This window comes from Mobula hypostoma, chromosome 9 (genome assembly GCF_963921235.1).
Source record: "Mobula hypostoma chromosome 9, sMobHyp1.1, whole genome shotgun sequence".
In the NCBI taxonomy this organism is placed as follows: Eukaryota; Metazoa; Chordata; class Chondrichthyes; order Myliobatiformes; family Myliobatidae; genus Mobula; species Mobula hypostoma.
Window position 1 is genome coordinate 148,717,453 of NC_086105.1, and position 22,048 is coordinate 148,739,500.

Consider the following 22,048-nt stretch of genomic DNA (forward strand, 5'->3'; position numbering starts at 1 on the left):
GCTATAACATACAATCAAGAGTGTTGAACGAGCTGTCAGCGCAGGTGGTGCACGCGAGCTCGATTTCAACGTTTAAGAGGCGTTTGGATAGGTACATGGATGGGAGGGATAGGGAGAGCAATGGTCTGGGTGCAGGTCGATGGGAATAGGCAGCTTAAATGGTTTGCTGCAGACTAGATAGGCAGTGTCATGTACTTTTCTATGACTCTAAGAAATATTTTAAACATTTAATTAAATAAGGTGTGCAAAAAGGAGCAAAAATACTGAGGTAGTGTTCATGGGTTCATCGTCCATTCAGAAATCTGATGGTGGAGGGGAAGAAGCTGTTCCCGAAACATTTAATATGTGTCTTCAGGCTCCTGTACCTCCTCCCTGATGGTAGCAATGAGAAGAGGACATTTCCTGGGTGATGGGGGTCCTTAATGATGGACGCCGCCTTTTTGTGGCATCACCTGTTAAAGATGTCCATAATGCTGGGAGGCCAGTGCCCATGGTGAAGCTGGCTGAGTTTACAACCTTCTGCAGCTTTCCAATCCTGTGCCTCTCCACTCCAGTCAGTGATGCAAACAGTCAGAACACTCTCCATGGTATGTAGAAATCTGCTGGAGTCTTTGGTGCGATACCAGATCTCCTCAAACCTCCTTGAAATATGGACTCTCTGATTCACATGCAACGTGCATCTGAGGTTCAGAAATAGGCCGTTCAAGCCTGCTGCCATTCCGGTAAACCATGATAAAACAGGAGCAAGGTAGATCAGCTGCTTGAGTGGTGTCGCAATGACAACCTTGCACTCAACGTCAATAAGACTAAGAAAAGGGGTGTCGGTAAAACACACACCAGTCCTCACTCAGGGTTCAGCAGTGGAAAAGAATGAGCAGCCTCCAACCTGATGGCATGAACTTCAATTTCTAGAACTTCCAGTAATGTCTACCCCCCCCACCACTTCACCATTTATCATTCCCATTTCCCTCTCTCACCTTATCTTCTTTCAGTAATGTCTACCCCCCTCACCACTTCACCATTTATCATTCCCATTTCCCTCTCTCACTTTATCTCCTTACCTGTCTGTCACCTCCCGCTGCTGCTCACCCCGCTTCCCTTTCTGTCCTCTCCTCTCAGATTCCCGCTTTTCCAGCCCTTGATCTCTTTCACCAAACTTTACTTCACCCCCTCCCGCTCTCCTGTTTTCCCCTATCACCTTCCTCCCCTCCCCCCACCTTCTTACTCTGACTTCTCATAGTTTTTTCCCAGTCTCGGTGAAGGTTCTTGACCCATAACGTGGGTAGAGGCTCCTGGCCTGCTGAGTTCCTCCAGCATTTTTTGTGTGTTTCAGTGGAAAAAGTGAACAGTTTCTACATGGGTGTCAACATCTCTAAATATCTATCCTGGGCCAACATGTTGATGCAGTTAGTCGTAGTCATAGTTTATTGATCCCGGGGAAAATTGGTTTTCGTTATGGAGATCTGACATGTCACCAAAGACTATCAGGTTTCTACAGAAATACCATGTAGAACATTCTGACTGGTTGTATCGCCGTCTGCACAGGATTGGAAAAAGCAGCAGAGGGTTGGAAGCTTGTCCAGCTCCATCATGGACACCAGCCTCCCAGCATCGAGGCCATCTTCAAAATGCAGTGCCTCAGGGTGACAGCATCCAACCTCTCCGCTCAAGACATATGATTGTCTCATTGCTAAAATCAAGGTGGAGGTTCAGGAGCCTGAAAGCACTCGCTCAATATTTTAGGATCAGCTTCTTCCCCTCTGCCATCAGATTTCTGAATGGTTTATGAATGCTACCTCATTATTTTGATCTCTTTTTGCATTACTTTTTTGTATTTCACTTTGCAAGTGAGCACTGCTGCTACAAGACAGCACATATCATGTCATACTGTCTGTCAGGGATGTCAAACCTGATTCAGATCAATGCTCATCCACACAATCTTTCACCCACTTATCAGGCCTTAAAAAAGCTCAAAGACCTGCTTCTAACACCTAAAAAGAATGAAGTTCCAAAGACTCGTGATCATTTGGTAGAATGTAATCGTCTCTTGCCAGTTTTAACTAGATGGCCACCCACTTTTAGATTATGTCACAAGCTGGCACATCTACTCCACGTTCACTATCCAGATCTGATACGTTGCAATCTTTCTCCCTCATCTAACCACGTCAGATACCAGGATGCAGCACAGCAGCTTATCAGTTAGTGGAACACTTTACAGCCCCTGTTGTAAGATTGGGGTTCAACTCCCTCTCTATCCCCCTACTCTCTTTCTCCCTCTCCCACTTTCTCCCCTTCCCCTCCTTTCCTCTTCTCTTACCTCCCTCTCCCCTCCCCTCCCCCTGTCTCCCTACTCCCTCCTACTCTCTCTATCCCCCTCTCTGCCCCTCCCCTCTCTCCCCTTCCCCTCACCCCCTCCACTCTCTCCCTCCCATCTCATCCTCTCCTCTCCTCTCTCATCTCTTCCCCTCTCTCCCCTCCCCTCCCCTCTCTCCCCTCCCCCCTCCCCTCCCCTCTCTCCCTTCCCCTCACCCCCTCCCCTCTCTCCCCTTCCCTCACCCCTCCCCTCTCTCCCCTTCCCTCCCCTCCCCTCTCTCCCCTTCCCTCCCCTCCCCTCTCTCCCTTCCCCCTCTCCCCTCCCCTCTCTCCCCTCCCCTCTCCCCTCCCCTCTCTCCCCTCCTCTCCCCTCCCCTCTCTCCCCTCCTCTCCCCTCCCCTCTCTCCTCTCCCCTCTCTCCCCTCCCCTCCCCTCCCCTCCTCTCCCCTCCCCTCTCTCCTCTCCCCTCCCCTCTCTCCCCTCCCCTCTCTCCTCTCCCCTCTCTCCTCTCCCCTCTCTCCCCTCCCTCCCCTCCCCTCCCCTCCCCTCTCTCCCCTCCCCTCCCCTCCCCTCTCTCCCCTCCCCTCCCCTCCCCTCTCTCCCCTCCCCTCCCCCTCTCCTCTCCCCCTCTCCCCTCCCCTCCCCTCTCTCCCCCTCCCCTCTCTCCCCCTCTCCCCTCTCTCCCCCTCTCCCCTCCCCTCTCTCCCCTCTCCCCTCTCCCCTCTCCCCTCTCCCCTCTCCCCTCTCCCCTCTCCCCCCTCTCCTCTCCCTCCTCTTCTCTCCCTTCTCTCCCCTTCTCCCCTCTCCCTCTACTTCCCCCTCTCTGCCTTTCTCTTACCTCCCTCTCCCCTTCCCCCATTCTCTCCCACTCCCCTTCCCCATCTCCCATACTCCCTCCTTCACTCCCCCACTCCCTCTCTCCCCTTCTACTCTCTCTATCCCCCCTCCCCCTCCCCTCACTCTCTGCCAAGCTCTTACCCCTCCCTTCCCCTGCAGCTCCTCTTCTCTGTCTCCCCTCCCCCGCTCTCTCCCCTCCTCTCGGTTTCAGGAAGGAGACTGATGTGCGCAATGTTTGAAGTTTAGTCAGAAATGCGACCAGCATTCTGGGAATCCAGGAGTTAACCAGAAAGAGTACTGGTGGCTTCACCGACGGGTTAACCAGGAAGTGTCTTAACTAGTTATCCTGGATGGTGTTTTCATTCCTGCCCTTCAGGTTAAACCAATCTGTGTGTGTTACTGTCACTGGGAGAGTGGAGAGTCTGGAGTTGTAGTTTAATATCTTCCCAAGAACAGCCACACTGGGGTAAGTTCACAATGATTAATATTTCAGCGGCCGGCAGGGAGATTCTGCTCCAGGTTCAGTTTCGATTCCAGCACCGGCAGAATACAGAACGAGGAAAACGCTTCGGACTCCCTGTAAACTCAGAGTCAAAGACCGGATCCATTTGAGCTGCTGGAGAGGGAGGGGCTGGGTGGGCTGAGGAGGCACCTCCATGATTGTAGTGTGCCTCGGCAGTGACCACTGCCCTACAGGGCATGTGTCTGTAGTGGTGCTGGGAGTGCGAAGGTAAAGACCACAATAATAAAAAACACAATAAATATAAATGCATCAGATCGCTCGCTTATATACATAGATTGATTGTACGTCCATAAGGTGACACTGGACACAGGAGTGTTTGTACATTCAGAATGAGAATCAGGTTTATTATCACCGGCATGTGACGTGAAGTTCGTTAACTTAGCAGCAGCAGTTCAATGCAATACATAATCTAGAAGAAAAAACAAAATAAAATAATAAGTAAATCAATTACCGTATACAGTATATTGAATAGGTTAAAAATCATGCAAAAAATTAGAAATACTATATATTAAAAAAGTAAGGTAGTGTTCAAGGGTTCAATGTCCATTTAAGAATGGGATGGCAGAGGGGAAGAAGCTGTTCCTGAATCGTTGAGTGTGTGCCTTCAGGCCTCTGTACCTCCTACCTCCTAACAGTGAGAAAAGGGCATGCCCTGGGTGCTGGAGGTCCTTAATAATGGACGCTGCCTTTCTGAGACACCGCTCCTTGAAGATGTCCTGGATACTTTGTAGGCTAGTGCCCAAGATGGAGCTGACTAGATTTACAACCTTCTGCAGCTTCTTTCAGTCCTGTGCAGTAGCCCCACCGTACCAGACAGTGATGCAGCCTGTCAGTACAGTACAACTATAGAAGTTTTTGAGTATTTGTTGACATGCCAAATCTCTTCAAACTCCTAATGAAGTATAGTCTCTGTCTTGCCTTCTTTATAACTACATTGATATGTTGGGACCAGGTTAGATCCTCAGAGATCTTGACACCCAGGAACTTGAAGCTGCTCACTCTCTCCACTTTTTTTTGTTGGTGTTTGCCTGCGTGCATGTGAGTGTGTGCATATGCGTGCGTCCGTCCGTCCGTGATGATGTCTTTTTCATGGCAAGAAAGACTGTGTGGCGCGCCACTCCCTACACACATTTTGCAGTATTTTCCCTTTATTTTATGAGGTCCAGTTGCAATCTTGACACTCAACCTGGCACGGATGGAAAGCGGACTTGGGAGCGGACCCGACTGGTTTCGAACCCGGGAACCTCCGTTCCCGGGTCTGGCGATGATGTCATTGTGCCACCAGCCGGCCCACTCTCTCCACTTCTGATCCCTCTATGAGGATTGGTATGTGTTCCTTCGTCCTACCCTTCCTGAAGTCCACAATCAGCTCTTTCGTCTTACTGACTTTGAGTGCCAGGTCGTTGCTGCAGGTCCACTCCACTAGTTGGCATATCTCACTCCCTACACCCTTTCTTCACCACCTGAGATTCTGTCAACAATGGTTGTATCGTCAGCAAATTTGTAGATGGTATTTGAGCTATGCCTAGCCACACAGTCATGTGTATACAGAGAGTAGAGCAGTTGGCTAAGCACACACCCCTGAGGTGCACCAGTGTTGATCGTCAGCGAGGAGGATATGTTATCACCAATTTGCGTAGATTGTGGACTTGCGGTTAGGAAGTCGAGGATCCTCTGACAGAAAATGATAAAGTAGTGGTAGTGGGGAGGGGTGGGTTAGTGGGTGGAGGTGTTGATCAGCCTGATTGCCTGTGGAAAGGAACTGTTTTTGAGTCTGGTGGTCCTGGTGTGGATGCTACGTAGCCTCCTCCCTGATGGGAGTGGGACAGACAGTCCCTGAGCAGGGTGGGTGGGATCCTTCATGATGTTACTGACCCCTCTCTGATGGCAGATAGGCTGGTGCTGGTGATGCGTTGGGTTTAAGACTATGAATGTAAGAAATAAAAGACATTGCACGATTTATTCTTGTAACTAACTTCTATTATGCATAAAATTGGGTTGATTTTTAAAAATCCCTCTTCTTGTACCGTGTTCTAAGGATGTTTTAACTACATAATCGGCCTGGGTCAGACATGGGCGTGGATTAAATCTGTGGTGTTTAACTTGAGGGCAGCTGAGAACATGCAGAAGTATATGGTATATACGAGACATAGAAACGTAGAAAATGGGTGATTTGATGGTTTACACAAGAAAATCTTCAGATGCTGGGAATTCAAGCAACGCACACAAATTGCTGGTGGAATGCAGCAGGGCAGGAAGTACAGGCGACGTTTCGGGCTGAGACCCTTCGTCAGTCCTGATGAAGCTTCTCAGCCTGTAGTGCCGACTGCTTATTCCTCTCCTGCTGAGCTCCTCCAGCGCCCTGTGTGTTGCTCCAGAGTCCTGCATGGGCAGTCTCTCGTGTCTCTGAAAGACTTAAACAGCAGATGACCTGAAGGATTGGTAAGTTTAGCAAATGAGCCATGAGAGAGTTGGAACATAGAACATGTGCATGGTTGAAGCACGCTGCTGATTAAGTGAGATGGCAGATATCAACGCTTTTTGAAGGACCTTATGACATAGGAGGAGAATCAGGCCATTTGTACCATCAAATCTGCTTTGCCATTCAACCTTGACTGATTCAATCTCCCTCTCAACCCCATTCCTCTGCCTTCTTCCATAGCCTTTGATACCGTTACTAATCAAGTACCTATCAGCCTCTGCTTTAAATATAGCCAATGATTTGGCCTCCACAGGCATCTGTGGCAATGAATTCCACAGATTCACCACCCACTGGCTAAAGAAATTCCTCCTCACCTCTGTTCTAAAGAGACGTCCTTCTACTCTGAGGCTGTGCCCTCTGGTCCTAGACTCACCCACTATTGGAAACATCCTCTCGACTTCACTCTGTCTAGGTCTTTCAGTGTTTGATATGTTTCAATGAGATTCCCCCTCATTCTTCTAAACTCCAGAGCCGAGATTACAGGCCGGGGCCATTAAAATGCTTCTCACAGATTAACACCTTTTGTTCCTGGCATCACTCTCGTGAACCTTCTGTGAACTCCCTCCAATGCCAGCACAACTTTTCTTAGATAGTGGTGGTTAGAGGTTAGATTACAGCATTTAAGTTTATTTGGGTAAGTAAATAAGAGATTAAAGAAAAGAGATTCTGCAGATGCTGGAAATCCAGAGCAACAAACACAAAATGCTGGAGGAACTCAGCAGGTCAGGCAGCATTTCTGGAAATGAATAAACAGCCGATGATTTGGGCTGAGACCTTTCATCAGGAGATTAAGATTTTATTTGTCACCCGTACTTTGAAACATACAGTGAAATGTGTCATTTGTTTTAACGGCCAACACACTCCAAGGATGTGCTGGGGGCAGCCCCACAAGTGTCATCATGCTTCCGATGCCTACATAGCTTTCCCACAAATTACCTGAACCCATACGACTTTGGAATGTGGGATGAAACCGGAGCACCCGGAGGAAACCCACAGGGTCGTGAGGAGAACGTACAAACTCCTTACAGACAGTGGCAGAATCAAACCCCAACTGGCAATTGCTGCTGTTGTAAAGCCTTGTGCCAACCATGATGCTAGTCTGCCACCCTCCAGAACATGGATGGGAGGGGTATGGTCCAGGTGTGGGTCAATGAGATTAGGCCGAAGAACAGTTTAGCATGGACTAAATAGGCCAAAAAGCCTATTCTGTGCTGTAGTGCTCTATAACAATATAGGCCTACAATTGCTTACAGTACTCCAGATGTAGTCTGACAAGTGCCTTACAAAGGTGGGGAAGGAGTGTTTTACAATAATTAATGATGTTCTAGTCAGCTGATTAATTGTGGTATATCTTTTTTCCCTTCAGTCCCTCTCAGGAGCCCGGTGCCATGGCAACAACGAGTGAGTGGCCGTGTACCCGCTGTACTTTCCTAAACCCCAGCGTGCTGCGGCAGTGTTCCATCTGTGAGGCACCGCGGGAGAGGCCGGACTTCAGCGATATTCTCCGTCTCAGCACCGAGGAGCCACAGTGGGCCTGCTCCCGCTGCACCTTCAGGAATTCTGTCAACAAGAGCCAGTGCGACGTCTGCGGTTCCTTGCAGGCCCATACCCCCCTCTCGCCTCCCGCGGCTGCGCCTAACGGGCACCCCAAGGGCCTGCCGGCGGCGGTGGAACACTGCGGCCTCCCCTGCCCACAGGATGCCGCCGGGAGACTGGTCAACGGCGACGTCCGCGGTGGCTGCAGCGAGGGGGCCACGCCAGACGCCTCCAAAGCCTGGGCCTGCCAGCGCTGTACTCTTCACAACACACCCTCGGCGAACTCGTGCTCGGCCTGCGGAGGGCCCCGCAAGCTCTCTCTGCCCAAGATCCCGCCTGAAGCCCTGGTGGTGCCTGAGGTGGTGACCCCGGCGGGCTTCCAGCTGCCGTCAGGCCCGGCGGCGACGGCGACGGCAGCGCAGCTCAGCGACCTGGTGGAGTCCGACGTGTCCCCCATTCGCAGCACGGCTGCCGACGCCGAGAGCCCGCGGTCACCGGTCGTCAGCCCGCTCTCTCCGCTGATCCAGAATAATCCGGTGCCACGAAGCCGCAGGGAGGTGCCGCCCGCTGCCAAATTCCAGCCTCCCGCTCCGGAGGCCCCTGCCATAGCCAGCAGCTCACCTACCTCCAGCCCCCCTGTCCCAGTGGCCAGGGGAGCACCCCAGGGACAAGTGAAACCTGCTGCAAAGCTCCAGGAACTTTTTTGCCCCAAGCGGCTGAGTGTTTTGGACGAGGAGATGGAGGCTTTGCCCAGTCAGTGGAAGTGTGCGTCGTGCTCCCAGGCTAATTCCGCAGCCGTGTCGAAATGTGAAGCCTGCAGGACCAGCAAAGGTGGAGACGTCATAGACCTAACGGGGGATTCAGTGCGGTTCACTCCCTTCACTCCCTCCAGTCCAGACTTCACCACCTGGACTTGCTCAAAGTGCACCCTGAAAAACCCCACTGCTGTCCAGAAATGCACTGCCTGCTGTACCTCGAAGCTGCATGGTTTCCAAGAGCATGGCCATGCGGAACGAGGGCCGCGGTGCCCGGACTGTAATGCGGAGAGGGGCTCCAGTGGCACAGCCTGCGCCTCGTGTGGGGGCAGGGCCCCGGCCGTGCGGAAGCCCATCAAACTCTTCCCAGTGCTGCCGCCCTCCTCCCGGGAGAAGTCCAACGAGTGGTCCTGCCCCGCCTGTACTCTCCTCAATGACCTGAAGGCAAAACACTGTGCAGCCTGCCACACTCCGCAGCAGTACCTAACCCTGAGGAAGGGCTCAAAGCCACTGAAGAGAAGGGAAAGCATCCTGGTGGAAGCGAGGAGGAAGACGGACGAAGGCGAGGCCAAAGAGTTGTGGGAGAACATCGTGAAGTTCTGCCAGGAGGTAAAACTGCTTTTCACTATGAGTGTATGTTGCTGCAGGTATAGCCCCATGATATGTGACCACTTGTAACTTGCCAAACGGGTATCTACTATTTAGAGCAACACACCCACAATGCTGGAGGTGTTCAGCTGGTTAGGCAGCATCTATGGAGGGCAATAAACAGTCAGTGTTTCAGGCTGATTCACTTCACCGGGACTGAAAGGGAGAGATTACCAGTATAAAGAGGTGTGGGTAAGGGCTGGCGAGTGATAGGTGGAACCAGGTCTGTGGGTAATCAGCAGGGAGAGAGAGGGTGGGTTGCATTTATGGAGGGGAGTATCTAGACGCACACATCTTTTGCTACTCGCGCACAAAAGAATTTAAACTGCGCACAAAAGTTTGTCACCCTCTACCTCGTTGGCATGTTGATTATATTTCATGATCGTACACAATCACATTTCTTTTTCCGGTTTCTGATATGGATGTTGTTGGCAGTGTGGAGTTCGTGATGATTTGTCTGCAGATTTTAGAACTGGTTTATTATATGGTTTTTATTGAAGAAATTGTCGATTCACCACGTCAAATTCCAAAGAGCAAAGGGTGTGAAGCGCAAAAGAACAGCTGGTTCATTTGAAGTGGAATGGCTTAATGATACAGTAGAAACTGCTACACTGAAAGCTCATGAGGTCAGGAGTGTGCAGCTATGAGAAATATTTATGTACAGTAGAGAAACTGGTGTTACCTGTGTGTATTGTCACAATGCAAAAGTTGCTGGAGAATTTGCAAGTGGGAAGAAATATTTTGAAACTTGACCTTTTAAAACATCATTTAGAAAACAAATCACATATGGACGGTGTGCAAAAGCTGCGGCGGGAAAATCCTTCATTACCCACTCCAGGCCTGCTTCGTATGTTTTGTGAGAGTGCAGATGAGCGAGAGTGAAAATGATCAAACCCAGAGGAGGTCAAAGTTCTTATTGACAGTGTTTTGATAACAGTTAAAATGATTACCTCTCTATGTAAAATCCAGTGCACACATGTTGTCACTGGGCAAAAAACTGCACAGCACAAGATCTTTGCGCATACTGGTCATTGCAAATTGGAGGGAACATTGTAACCAGACCCTTCTTCAAGACTGCAAAGGAAGGGGACTGAAGTCCTAATGAAGGGTCTCGGCCCGAAACGGTGACTGTTACTGTTTTCCATAGGTGCTGCCGGACCTGCCGAATTTCTCCGGCATTTTGCGTGAGCTGCTTTGGATTTCCAGCGTCTGCAGAACTTCTGATGTTTGTAGCCAGAGTGAAAAGGTGGGGTGGTGGGGGAGGGGGAGTACAAGGTGGCAGCTGTGAGGTTAGACCAAGTGAGGGGAGAGGTGGCTGGGGGAGGGAATGTAGTAAGATGCTGGGAGGTGGTAGGTGGATCAGGTAAAGGGCTAAGGAAAGAGAAACCTGAAAGGAGAGGACGCTGACCATGGAAGACAGAGAAGGGGGAAGGAGGTGATGGTCAGGTGAGGAGAAGAGAAGGGGTGAGAGGGGAACCAGAATAGGGAATGGCAAACGAGAGAAGGAGAGAGATTATTGGAAATTAGAAAAATCAGTGTTCATGTTGTAAGGTTGGGAGCCACACAGACCCCCATGAATATGAGGTGTGGCTCCTCCACCTGAGACTGGCCTCTGTGGAAATAGAGGAGGCCATGGACTGACGTGTCGGAATGGGAACGAGAAGTTGAATTGAAAGGGCTGGTCACAGGGAGATCCGACCATTTACAGTGGACACTTTATGCCTCTAATAAACTTGTAAATGAACAGATTTGCATGGTGCAGCACACACCCATGGTACTTTGCACATCTCTCTAATTTGCAAGAGCTAAGGACAGAAGGAAGTCATTTTGTTAGATGTATCTTTTCAATAATCCTTGATACCATTGCCTAGCAATAAAATCTATCACTCTCAGTAGGTATATTTTCAATTGATGTCACACAGCTCCTTGGGGTGTTCCAGATTTCTGAAACCCCCTTTGTGGTGAAATATTTCCCGATGCAACTCCTGTATGACCTGGCAAAATTTCAAAGATATTTCTCCTTGTTCTGGGCTTGTTCACCAAACTTTATTTAGCTTTAATCAGTTTAAGCCATCCAACTACAGCACTATGTAATTTTCTACGTTGAAGGGAATGTGTGGTTTCTGAGGTATTTTATCCCTGATTATGGGGTAGAGCCCTGTCCGTAAATGGAGACCTAATGATGCAAAGGTAATGGAGTTACTGTGCTCCTGAGTTCTGTGTGAGGCAGCGCCAGCAGCTCAGGGAAACCACGAATGAATTACAGGTTTATAATCACTGGCATTCTGTATGTTGTGAAGTTTGTTGCTTTCTGGCAGCAGTACTGTGCAATGCATTAAAAATTACTACCAGTTAAAATAAGGAACAGTGCAACAAGAGAGCAAAATACTGAGGTAGTGTTCATTGTCCATTCAGAAATCTGATGACGGAGGGGGCGAAGCCGTCGAGTGTGCGTCTTCAGGCTCCTGTCCCTCCTCCCTGATGGTAGCAATGAGAAGAGACCATGTCCTCAATGACGGTGAAGGTCCTGAATGGTGGATGGCACCTTCTTGAAGATGTTGAATCCTTTTTGAGTTGAGTGAAGAAACTGCAAGGGTAAGAGGACCCTGATGGCAGTTGTATACAGGCCTCTCAATGATAGCTGGGATGTGAACCACAGATTACAATGGGAAATAGAAAAAGCGTGTCAAAAGGGCAAAAGTTGTGGTGGTCATGGGGAATTTCAACATGCAGGTCGATTGGGAAAATCAGGTTGGTAATGGATCTCAAGAGAGTGAGTTCATTGAATGTACACCAGCTGGCTTTTTAGAGCAGTTTGTCGTTGGGCCTATAATTAGGGAGCTTAAGGTAAAAGATCCCTTAGGAGACAGTGATCACAATGTGAATGAGTTCAATTGGAATTTGACGGAGAAAGTGAAGCCTGACATAGCAGTATTTCAGTGGAGTAAGGGAAATTATAGTTGTATGAGAGAGGAGTTGGCCAAAGTAAATTGGAAGGAGATGCTGGCAGGGATGTCAGCAGAGCAGCAATGGTGTGAGTTTCTAGGGAAAAATGAGGAAGGTGCAGGATAGATGTATTCCAAAACAAGAAGAAATACTCAAATGGCAAAATAGTACAACCGCAGCTGACAAGGGAAGTCAAACCTAATGTAAAAGTAAAAGAGAGGGCATATAGCAAAGTAAAAATTAGTGGGCAGGTGGAGGATTGGGAAGCTTTTAAAAACCTACAGAAAGCAACTAAAAGAATCATTAAAGGAAAAAGATGAAATATGAAAGCAAGCCAACAAACAATATCAAAGTGGATAGTAAAAGCTTTTTCAAAAATGTAAAAAATAAAAGAGAGATGAGAGGGGATATAGGACCACTGGATAACGAGGGCAGAAAAATAATAACGAGGGCCAAGAAGATGGCAGATGAACTAAATGAGTATTTTGCATAAGTCTTCACTGTGGAAGACACTAGGCATGTGCCAGATTTTGAAGCGTGTGAGGGAAGAGAATTGAGCGAAGTTACTATTACAAGGGAGAAGGTGCTCAAAAAGCTGAAAGACCTAAGGGTACAAAAGTCACCTGGACCAGACTAACTGCACCCCCAGGATTCTGAAAGAGGTAGCGTTAGAGATTGTGGCGGCATGAGCAATGATCTTTCAAAAATCATTGGACTCTAGCATAGTGCTAGAGGACTGGAAAATTGCAAATGTTACTCACTCTTTAAGAAAGGAGGAAGGCAGCAGAAAGGAAATTATAGACCAGTTAGCTTGACCTCAGTGGTTGGGAAGATGTAAGAGTCAATTGTTAAGGATGAGGTGATGGAGTACTTGGTGACACAGGACAAGATTAGGACAAAGTCAGCACGATTTCCTTAAGGAAGAATCTTGCTTGATGAACCTGCTGGAATTCTTTGAGGAGATTACAAGTAGGATAGATAAAGGGGAGGCAGTGGATGTTGAATATTTTGACTTCCAGAAGGCCTATCACAAGGTGCCACACATGAGGCTGCTTACCAAGTTAAGAGCCCATGGTATTACAGGAAAGTTACTAACATGGTTGGAGCGTTGGCTGATTGGTAGGAGGCAACGAGAAGGAATAAAAGAAGCTTTTTCCAGCTGGCTGCCAGTGACTAGTGGTGTTCCGCAGGGGTCAGTATTGGGACCACTTCTTTTTATGCTGTGTATAAATGATTTCGATGTTGGAATAGGTGGCTTTGCTGCCACGTTTGCAGATAATATGAAAGTTGGTGGAGGGGCAGACAGTGCTGAGGAAACAGGTAGTCTGTAGAAGAAATTAGACAGATTAGGAGAATGGGAAATGAAATACAATGTTGGAAAATGCATAATCATGCACTTTGGTAGTAGAAATAAATGTGCAGACTATTTTCTAAACGGGGAGAAAATCCAAAAATCTGAGGTGAAAAGGGACTTGGGAGTCCTTGTGTAGTGCACCCTAAGGGTTAACTCACAGGTTAAGACAGTGGTGAGGAAGGTTAGAATACAAGAGCAAGGATGTGATGCTGAGTCTTTATAAGGCACTGGCGAAGCCTCACCTCGAGTATTGTGAACAGTTTTGGGCTCCTCACTGAAGACAAGATGTTTTGGCATTGAAGAGGGTTCAGAGGAGTTTCACAAGGATGATTCCGGGAATGACAGTATTATCATACAAGAAATATTTGATGACTCTGGGTCTGTACTTGCTGGAATTCAGAAGGATGAGGGAGGATCTCATTGAAACCTTTCGAATTTTGAAAGGCCTAGACAGAGTAGATGTGGGAAGGATGTTTCCCTTGGTGGGAGAGTCTAGGACAAGAGGGCACAGTCTCAGGCTAGAGGGGCATCCATTTAAAACAGAGATGTGGAGAAATTTCATTAGCCAGAGGGTGGTGAATTTGTTGAATTTGTGGAATTTGTTCCCACAAGCAGCTGCGGAGGCCAGGTCGTTGGGTGTATTTAAGGTGGAGATTGATAGATTCTTGGCATCAAAGGTTACACAGAGAAGACTGGGGAGTGGGGCTGATGAGGGGAAAAAAGAATCAGCCATGACTGAATGGCAGAGCAGACTTGATGGGCCAAATGGCCTAATTCTGGTCTTATGGTCTCATGGTCCTTGTGGAGGTGGTACCGCTTTTATTTGTACAGTAACATTTGGCATCATTTACATTAAGTCACTGTCTTATTATGTGCTGTCCCAGCATACATTATGTATAATATTCCAACAATAATAAAAACCAGGATGGAGACAGTTGTACTGTACCAGAGGATGTCCTGCAGTTCAGAGCTAAACTTTGGTTTGTAAAACTGCTTTGCAATGTTTGACATAGGGATTTAAGGGTTTAGTTGTAAAAATATCATCAGGTGATTGGTAATGTTTGAAAAGCTAATACTGTAAGATCCGATGAATAAACCACTTTCTGATGCCGTCCTTTTCCAAAGGAGTGATTTACAGAGATAGCCTTTACGATACTGTCCTTATCCCCACCCTCTGCTGACCCTGGTGTGAGAATGACGTAACACAAACTCTGCTTCTGTTACCCAGAGACCAAATTCAGAGTATCGTGTGCAATTCTGGTCACCTGCCCACAGGAAAGATATTAAAAAGATTGAAGGAGTGCAGAGAACGTTTAGAGGGATGTTGGCAGGACCTGAGTTATACGGGAGGATTGAATAGGTTACTCCTTAGAAAGTCGGGGATTGAGGGGAGATTTGATGGAAGTTCACAAAATTAAGAGAGGTAGCTATAAGGTAAATGCAAGCAGGTTCTTTTCACCTCTAGGCTTTTTCTGTAGAGGTTAAGGGTGAAAGGTGAATTGTTTAAGGGGAACCTGAGGGGGAACTTCTTCATTCAGAGGGTGGTTAGAGTGTGGAACGAGCTGCCAGCACAAGTGGTGGATGTGAGTTCGAGTTCAACATTTCAGAGAAGCTTGGATAAGTATATGGATGGAGGGTTATGGAGGGCTGTGTGGGTTGATGGGAGTAGGACTAGATGGGCCGAATGGCTGTACAGCTGTGCTGTAGTGGCTCTGTGACTCTGATTCTGTAACCACCAACCGTCCTGATGCCTCCTCCGATGCTGCAGTCCTTGCACTGTTGCTGATGTTGAAAGTATGGAGTGTGGAGCCAAATGGCCTGTTTCCGGGGCAGCACAGTTGCGCCACGGTTAGCACAATCACCGTACAGCGCTGCCTGCGATCGCCAGTCCAGGTTCACTTCCTGCCACTCTCTGTAACGAGTTTGTATATTCTCTCTGTGATACCTCACCATTCCAAAGACATACATGTTAGGGTTAGTAAGCTGTGGCATGTTAATTTGACTGCCCCCCCCCCACAACACATCCCTGGACTGTGTTGGTCATTGATACAAATGACATATTTCACTGTATGTTTCAATGTACATGTGACAGAAAAAGCTAATCTTCAAATAGTGTAATGTCTTTTACTTCTATGCAGTGAATAGCTGAATCCAGCGTGCACAATGTCTGTGTTTTTCTGGGATTTGCAGCCAGGTGATGCTATCATCCTACATCTTTTGACGTGAGTTATGGGACCCAGGAATATCAGCCACTTTCTTGTTTTGTGTCCAAGAATTTGCTCTGAATGTTAAAATTACACATGTTAATTACCACAGCACATTCTGACTACACCTCGAGATAAGGTAATTGCTCAGGGCCCCAGTGAATAAATGTCATCCTGCAGGTTTTGGCGAAATGCACGAGGGAGGATTTTTTAAAAAATCATGTTTGTCAGTTTCCAATTAAAATTCAGATGCAGTCCTGAGTATCTCTTTAGTTGCTCCATAGAAAACTGTAAAGTCGTGCGTGCATCTTCTGTGAGCTGTAAATCACTCCCCTGTTATTTAGGGAAACAGAGTGGAGTACGCCCTTCCTGCCCTTCGAGCCACTTGGCCCCAGAAGCTCCCAACGATCTCGATTACCCTAACCGAATCACAGGACAATTTACAATGACCAACATCTTCTGAATGATTGTGTGTATACTCTGAAATGTCATACATTGCATTCGAGTTCATTGGGCTGTTGGTTAATCGGGGCAGCTGTTTACTTCTCCTAAAGATGAAAACTAATTCAGGAAATTCAGGATTCCCTTTGTTTTTTTGAGACACTATGCTGCTTAGTTGGGAAGGAGACTGTGGACAAACGGTTTCTGACTCGGGTCAGTTGTGTGCACTTGTTTGGCCGTTAGACACTACACTGTTCTTAGAAAGAACTTTTTTTTTAAAAAATAGCATGGGTTGTGTGTGTTTGTTGTTCAAAAAGTGGTCATTTTTGTCACAGTTGTCAAGAAATAAGTAGTAAGACAATCCAGAAGTGTTTTGTTCACTGCAGTTTCAAGCATTGAAGCTTGGACATGCCGGAAATGGCTGGGAATGAAAATGAAACAATTTCACTACTTCAACAAGTTAGGAACTATGAAGAATTTAAAGGTAACAATTTATGCTTCCAAGTTCCTGCCTGATAGCCTCATATTTCCCCTTACTCCAATTAAACGCCCCTACCTTTTTTGCCTCCCTCTCTGTCCTTTCTGAAACATCTAAAGCCTGGCACTCGAAGTAACCATTCCTGCTTCTCAGCCATCCAAATCTCTGTAATGGCCACAACATCATAGCTCCAAGTTCTGATCCATGCTTTAAGCTCATCCGCTTTGTTCATAATACTCCTCGCATTAAAATAGACTCATCCCAAACCATCGGTCTGAGCACGTCCCTTCTCTATCACCTGCCTATCCTCCCTCTCGCACTCCAAGCTTTCTCTATTTGTGAGCCAACCGCCTCTTCCTCCAGCTCTTCAGTTCGGTTCCCACCCCCCAGCAATTCTAGTTTAATCTCTCCCCAATAATGTTTGCAAACCTCTCCACCAAGATATTGGTCCCCCTGGGATTCATGTGCAACCTATTCTTTTTGTACAGGTCATGCCTGCCCTAAAAGAGGTCCCAATGATCCAGAAATCTGAATCCCTGCCCCCTGCTCCAATCCCTCAGCCACGCATTTATCCTCCACCTCATTCTATTCCTATACTCACTATCACGTGGCACAGGCAGTAATCCCGAGATTACTAACTTTGAGGTCCTGCTTCTCAACTTCCTTCCTAACTCCCTGTAGTCTGTTTTCAGGACATCCTCCCTTTTCCTACCTATGTCATTGGTACCTACTGTATATGTACCAAGACCTCTGGCTGTTCTCCTTCCCACTTCAGGATATCATGGACGTGATCAGAAACATCCTGGACACTGGCACCTGGGATCAAACTGCCAGTGGCCTAATTCTGCTCCTATATGTCTTATGGCCAAACGCTCCTCATATGTTAACCCCTTCATTCCCATAATTATCCTTGTGAACCTCATCTGGACTCTGTCCAATGACAACACATCCTTTCTGAGGTATGGGGCCCAAAACTGTTGACAATACTCGTGTCTTATAAAGCCTCAGCCTTATATCCTTGTTTTTATATTCTATTCCCCTTGAAATAAATGCTAACATTTCATTTGCTTTCTTTACCACAGACTCAGCCTGTAAATTAACCTTCTGGGAGTCTTGCATGAGGACTCTTAAGTCCCTCTGCACCTCTGATGTTTGAATCTTCTCCCCATTTAGATAATAGCCACAACCGATCGACAGATGATGCAATAGCCACTGCTCTAAATACCGTCCTTACACATCTGGAGAAGAAAAATGCTTATGTGAGAATGCTGTTCTTGGACTACAGTTCAGCATTCAACACCGTAGTTCCAACCAGGCTCGACAAGAAGCTCAGAGACCTCGGCCTTGACCCTGCTTTGTGTAGCTGGATCCTGGACTTCCTGTCAGATCCCCAGCAGGTTATAAGAGCGGGCTCCCTCACCTCCAACACACTCTCAATACAGGAGCCCCTCAGGGCTGCGTACTGAGTCCACTCCTTTACTCCCTGTATACCCATGACTGTATCGCCACCCACAGCTCCAATCTGCTAATTAAATTTGCCAACGACACTACATTGATTGGCCCTATCTCAAACAATAACAAGGTGACCTACAGGGAAGAAGTCATCTCTCTGACACAGTGGTGTCAAGAAAACAACCTCTCCCTCAATGTCACAAAAACAAAGGAGCTGGTTGTGGATTACAGGAAGAATGGAGACGGGCTAACTCCTATCAATGGATCTGGGGTTGAGAGGGCAAACAGCTTTAAGTTCCTTGGCATCCACATCACTGAGGACCTCATGTGGTCTGTACACACCAGCTGTGTGGTGAAAAAGGCACAACAACGCCTCTTTCGACGGTTGAGGAAGTTTGGTATGGGCCCCCAAATCCTAAGAACTTTCTACAGGGGCACAATTGAGAGCATCCTGACTGGCTGCATCACTGCCTGGTATGGGAACTGTACCTCCCTTAATCACAGGACTCTGCAGAGAGTGGTGCGGACAGCCCAGCACATCTGTAGTTGTGAACTTACCATGATTCAGGACATTTACAAAGACGGGTGTGTAAAAAGGGTCCGTAGGATCATTGGGGACCCAAGTCACCCTGACCACAATCTATTCCAGTTGCTACCATCTGGGAAACGGTACCGCAGCATAAAAGCCAGGACTAACAGGCTCCGGGACAGCTTCTTCCGCATGCCATCAGACTGATGAACTCACGCTGATTTGAGAGTACTCTATATTACACTGACTGTTCTATTTATTATAGATTACTATGATTGCACATTTAGTTGGAGAGGTAACGTAAAGATTCTTCCTCCTCATGTATGTGAAGGATGTAAGAAATAAAGTCGATTCAATTCATTTCAATAGTCCGCACTATTGTTCCTTTTACCAAAATGCATTATCATCCATTTCCCAATATTGTACTCCATCTGCCACTCTTTTGCCCATTCTTTCAATTTGTTTTAGCTGCAGTCACATTGCTTCCTCAGCACTACCTACCCCTCCACCTATCTTCGTATCATCCACAAACTTTGCCACAAAGCCACCAATTCCATTATCCAAATCATTGATAAACAATGTTTACAGTAGCAGTCCTCTGGAAGTTAAGAAGTGGCAGATGGAGATCAACCCAGAAAATTGTGAAGTGATTCACTTAGGAAGGTTGATCATGAAGGCAGAGGACAGAGTTAGTGGCAGATTCACAGTGTAGAACAGAGGAACCTTAGGGTCCAAGTTCATAGATCCCATGGAGTGCCATGCACATTGGTAGGGTGCTTATGAAGGTGTATGATGTGTTGGCTTTCTTAAGTTGGGGGATTGTGTTGAAAAGCTGTGAGGTAATGTTACAGCTCTGTAAAGCCCTGGTTAGATCACTTGTGATTTGTTATGGTTGTTTCATTATAGGAAGAACATGGAAGCCTAAGAGGGGGTGTAGAACAGATTTACCAGGATACTGCCTGGATTGGCGAGCATATATTTTGTTGCCTTATGAATAATCTAGGTTCCTTTCTCTGTAACTCAGGGTCCAGCTACGGACTTGTAACTTTTCTTTGCACTCTTTCAATCTTATTGACATGTAGGTAGGTGACTAAAACTGCACACAATTCTCTAAATTAGGCCTCACCAACATCTTATACAACTTCAACATAACATCCCGACTCCAGTACTCAGCTCTCTGATTTATGAAGGCCAATGTGCCAAAAGCTTTCTTTACGACCCTATCTATCTGTGACATCACTTTGAAGGAATTATGGCTCTGTATTCCCAGATCCCTCTGTTCTACCACACCCCTCAGTGCTCTACCGTTCAAGTGTTACTGGTATTGTCAGCTGCTTTGTCCATTACCTCTTCATCGTGTTAAGACATATTCCAGCCTCCCTGCTCTCATGGACCGAGCAGGTTAACAGGATCTTCTTGTCGCTTTGTTGCATGGAAAAACCGCTCTCACCTGGCACCCATCAGCTAATGCACAGGATTGGAAAAAGCTGCAAAGGATTGTAAACTCAGCCAGCTGCATCATGGGCACTAATCTCCCCACCATCAAGGACACCTTCAAAGTACAATGCCTTAGGAAGGCAGCATCCATCGTTAAGGACCCTCATCACCCAGGACATGCCCTCTTCTCACTACTACCTTGGGGAGGAGGTGCAGGAACCTGAAGACACACACTCAACATGTTAGGAACAGCTTCATCCCGTGCCATCAGATTTCTGAATGGGTCCATCAACACACCCCTACTCTTTTCTTCTTTCTTTTTGCACTACTTTATTATTTTCTTTCTTGTAACCTGTAGTAGTTTTTTATGTGTGGCGCCATACTGCCACCCAACAGCAAAGTTTCATCAGGCGTACAGTGACTGTCACAATAGTGTGGCAGGTTAGTGTTACAGCTCGGGGCATCGGAGTTTGGTGTTCAGTTCCGGCACCGTCGGAATTTTGTACATTCTCCCTGTGACCTCGTGGGATTCCTTCAGGTACTCTGGTTTCCTCCCACAGCCCAAAGACGTACTGGTTAGTAGGGTAATTGGTCATTGTAGATTGTCCTGTGATCAGGCCGGTGCTAAATAGGTGGGTTACTGGGCGGTTGGGCACGTAGGACCTGCTCCGCACTGTTTCTCTAAATAAAAATAATAAATCTGATTCTGATTCCTGCGGTTGCTGTTGCCTGTGAACTAAGAGGAAACAAATCTCTTTGTAAAAGGGTTTGTCTTCTCTCCCAAGGAAAATGACAGCACTTTGATTTCAGCTTCTTTGCCTGTAGTTTATCAAGCTTGGATAATTTATATTTGCTAACTGTGCATCAGAATTCTGGCAGTTCTGTTGCGACTGGATCATGCTGCATCAGACTCTGCCAAAGCTTCATTACTATTGATGTAATACCCTGTCAAATTAACTGGAAAGGCAATTTATCACAGTATGTAATCACCCCCAGAACAAGCAATCCATCCCGAGTAGCTTATCCGCAGCGGAAGAGACGTTAATTATTCGCTGAAGCAGGCGGTTTGCGATAATGATGGTGGATATTGGGGCACCATGGTAGTGTGGAGGTTAGTGCAATGCTATTACAGTTTGGAGTTCAATTCCAGCGCCGTTTGTAAGGAGTCTCTATACGTCTTCCCTGTGGAATGTGTGGGATTTCTCCCACAGTCCGAGGACGAACCAGGTAAGTTTATTAGTCATTGTAAGTCATCCTGTGATTAGGTTAGGGTCAAATAGGGAATTGGGTCAAACGGGGATTGCTTGCAGTGTGCCAAAAAGGGCTGGAAAAGCCTACACCGTGCTGTATCCCGAAATAAAATAAATAAATTAGATTTGAAAAGTGCTGAGTAATATGCTTTTTATTTGGCACAGTATCAGTTTTGAAGTTAGATCTGAGCAAAGCAAAATAGTAAAGGAAAAGATTCCAATGAGTGTGTTGTGTCAGTAAATGAACTTCAAGCAGCCTCGTCTCAGCGCCTAATTACTGTTCCCTGCTTGGCAACAACAGCATTTCAAAAGCACTCAGTGAATTTCTTCCCAGGAGCGGTGAGAGCATCGATCAGATTTTTGATATATATCTGTGGAATGAAGTATTTGACTGAATGCACTTAAACCTGAGCTGTATATCTCTGTGACTCTGTGACTAACCCTCAGCTGCTGCCAAAACACGTTATGGTGGGCGGTAGAACTGAGAACTCAAACTGCTGACAATACCCAGAAGGGCAAAGTAGCCAAGTGTGAGAGCCAGAATGTAGAATTGTTCTTGATTGTGAACAATTCTTCCATCCCCTCTGTCAAATACTTCCATCCCCTCTGTCAAATACTTCCATCCCCTCTGTCAAATACTTCCATCCCCTCTGTCAAATACTTCCATCTTCCTCTGTCAAATACTTCCATTCCCCCATCAAATATTTCCATTCCCCGTCAAATATTTCCATCCCTTCTGTCAAATACTTCCATCCCCTCTGTCAAATACTTCCATCTTCCTCTGTCAAATACTTCCATTCCCCCTGTCAAATACTTCCATTCCCCCCATCAAATACTTCCATCCCCTCTGTCAAATACTTCCA

General features: G+C 47.0%; 1 protein-coding gene across 9 annotated transcripts in view; it reads left to right on the forward strand.

The window, feature by feature from the left end:
* capn15 (calpain 15) overlaps nt 1–22,048 on the forward strand; it is a 316,435-nt gene that overhangs the window by 203,018 nt on the left and 91,369 nt on the right. For 7 of the 9 annotated variants that reach the window (XM_063059439.1, XM_063059442.1, XM_063059437.1 and 4 more), the window contains one exon: nt 7,522–9,055. In XM_063059439.1, coding sequence (XP_062915509.1) covers nt 7,522–9,055 — 1,534 coding nt within the window. Of the gene's footprint in view, nt 1–3,453; nt 3,617–4,895; nt 5,000–7,521; nt 9,056–22,048 lie in introns of those variants that run through there. The other 2 variants (XM_063059441.1, XM_063059444.1) reach the window with 2 other exon arrangements.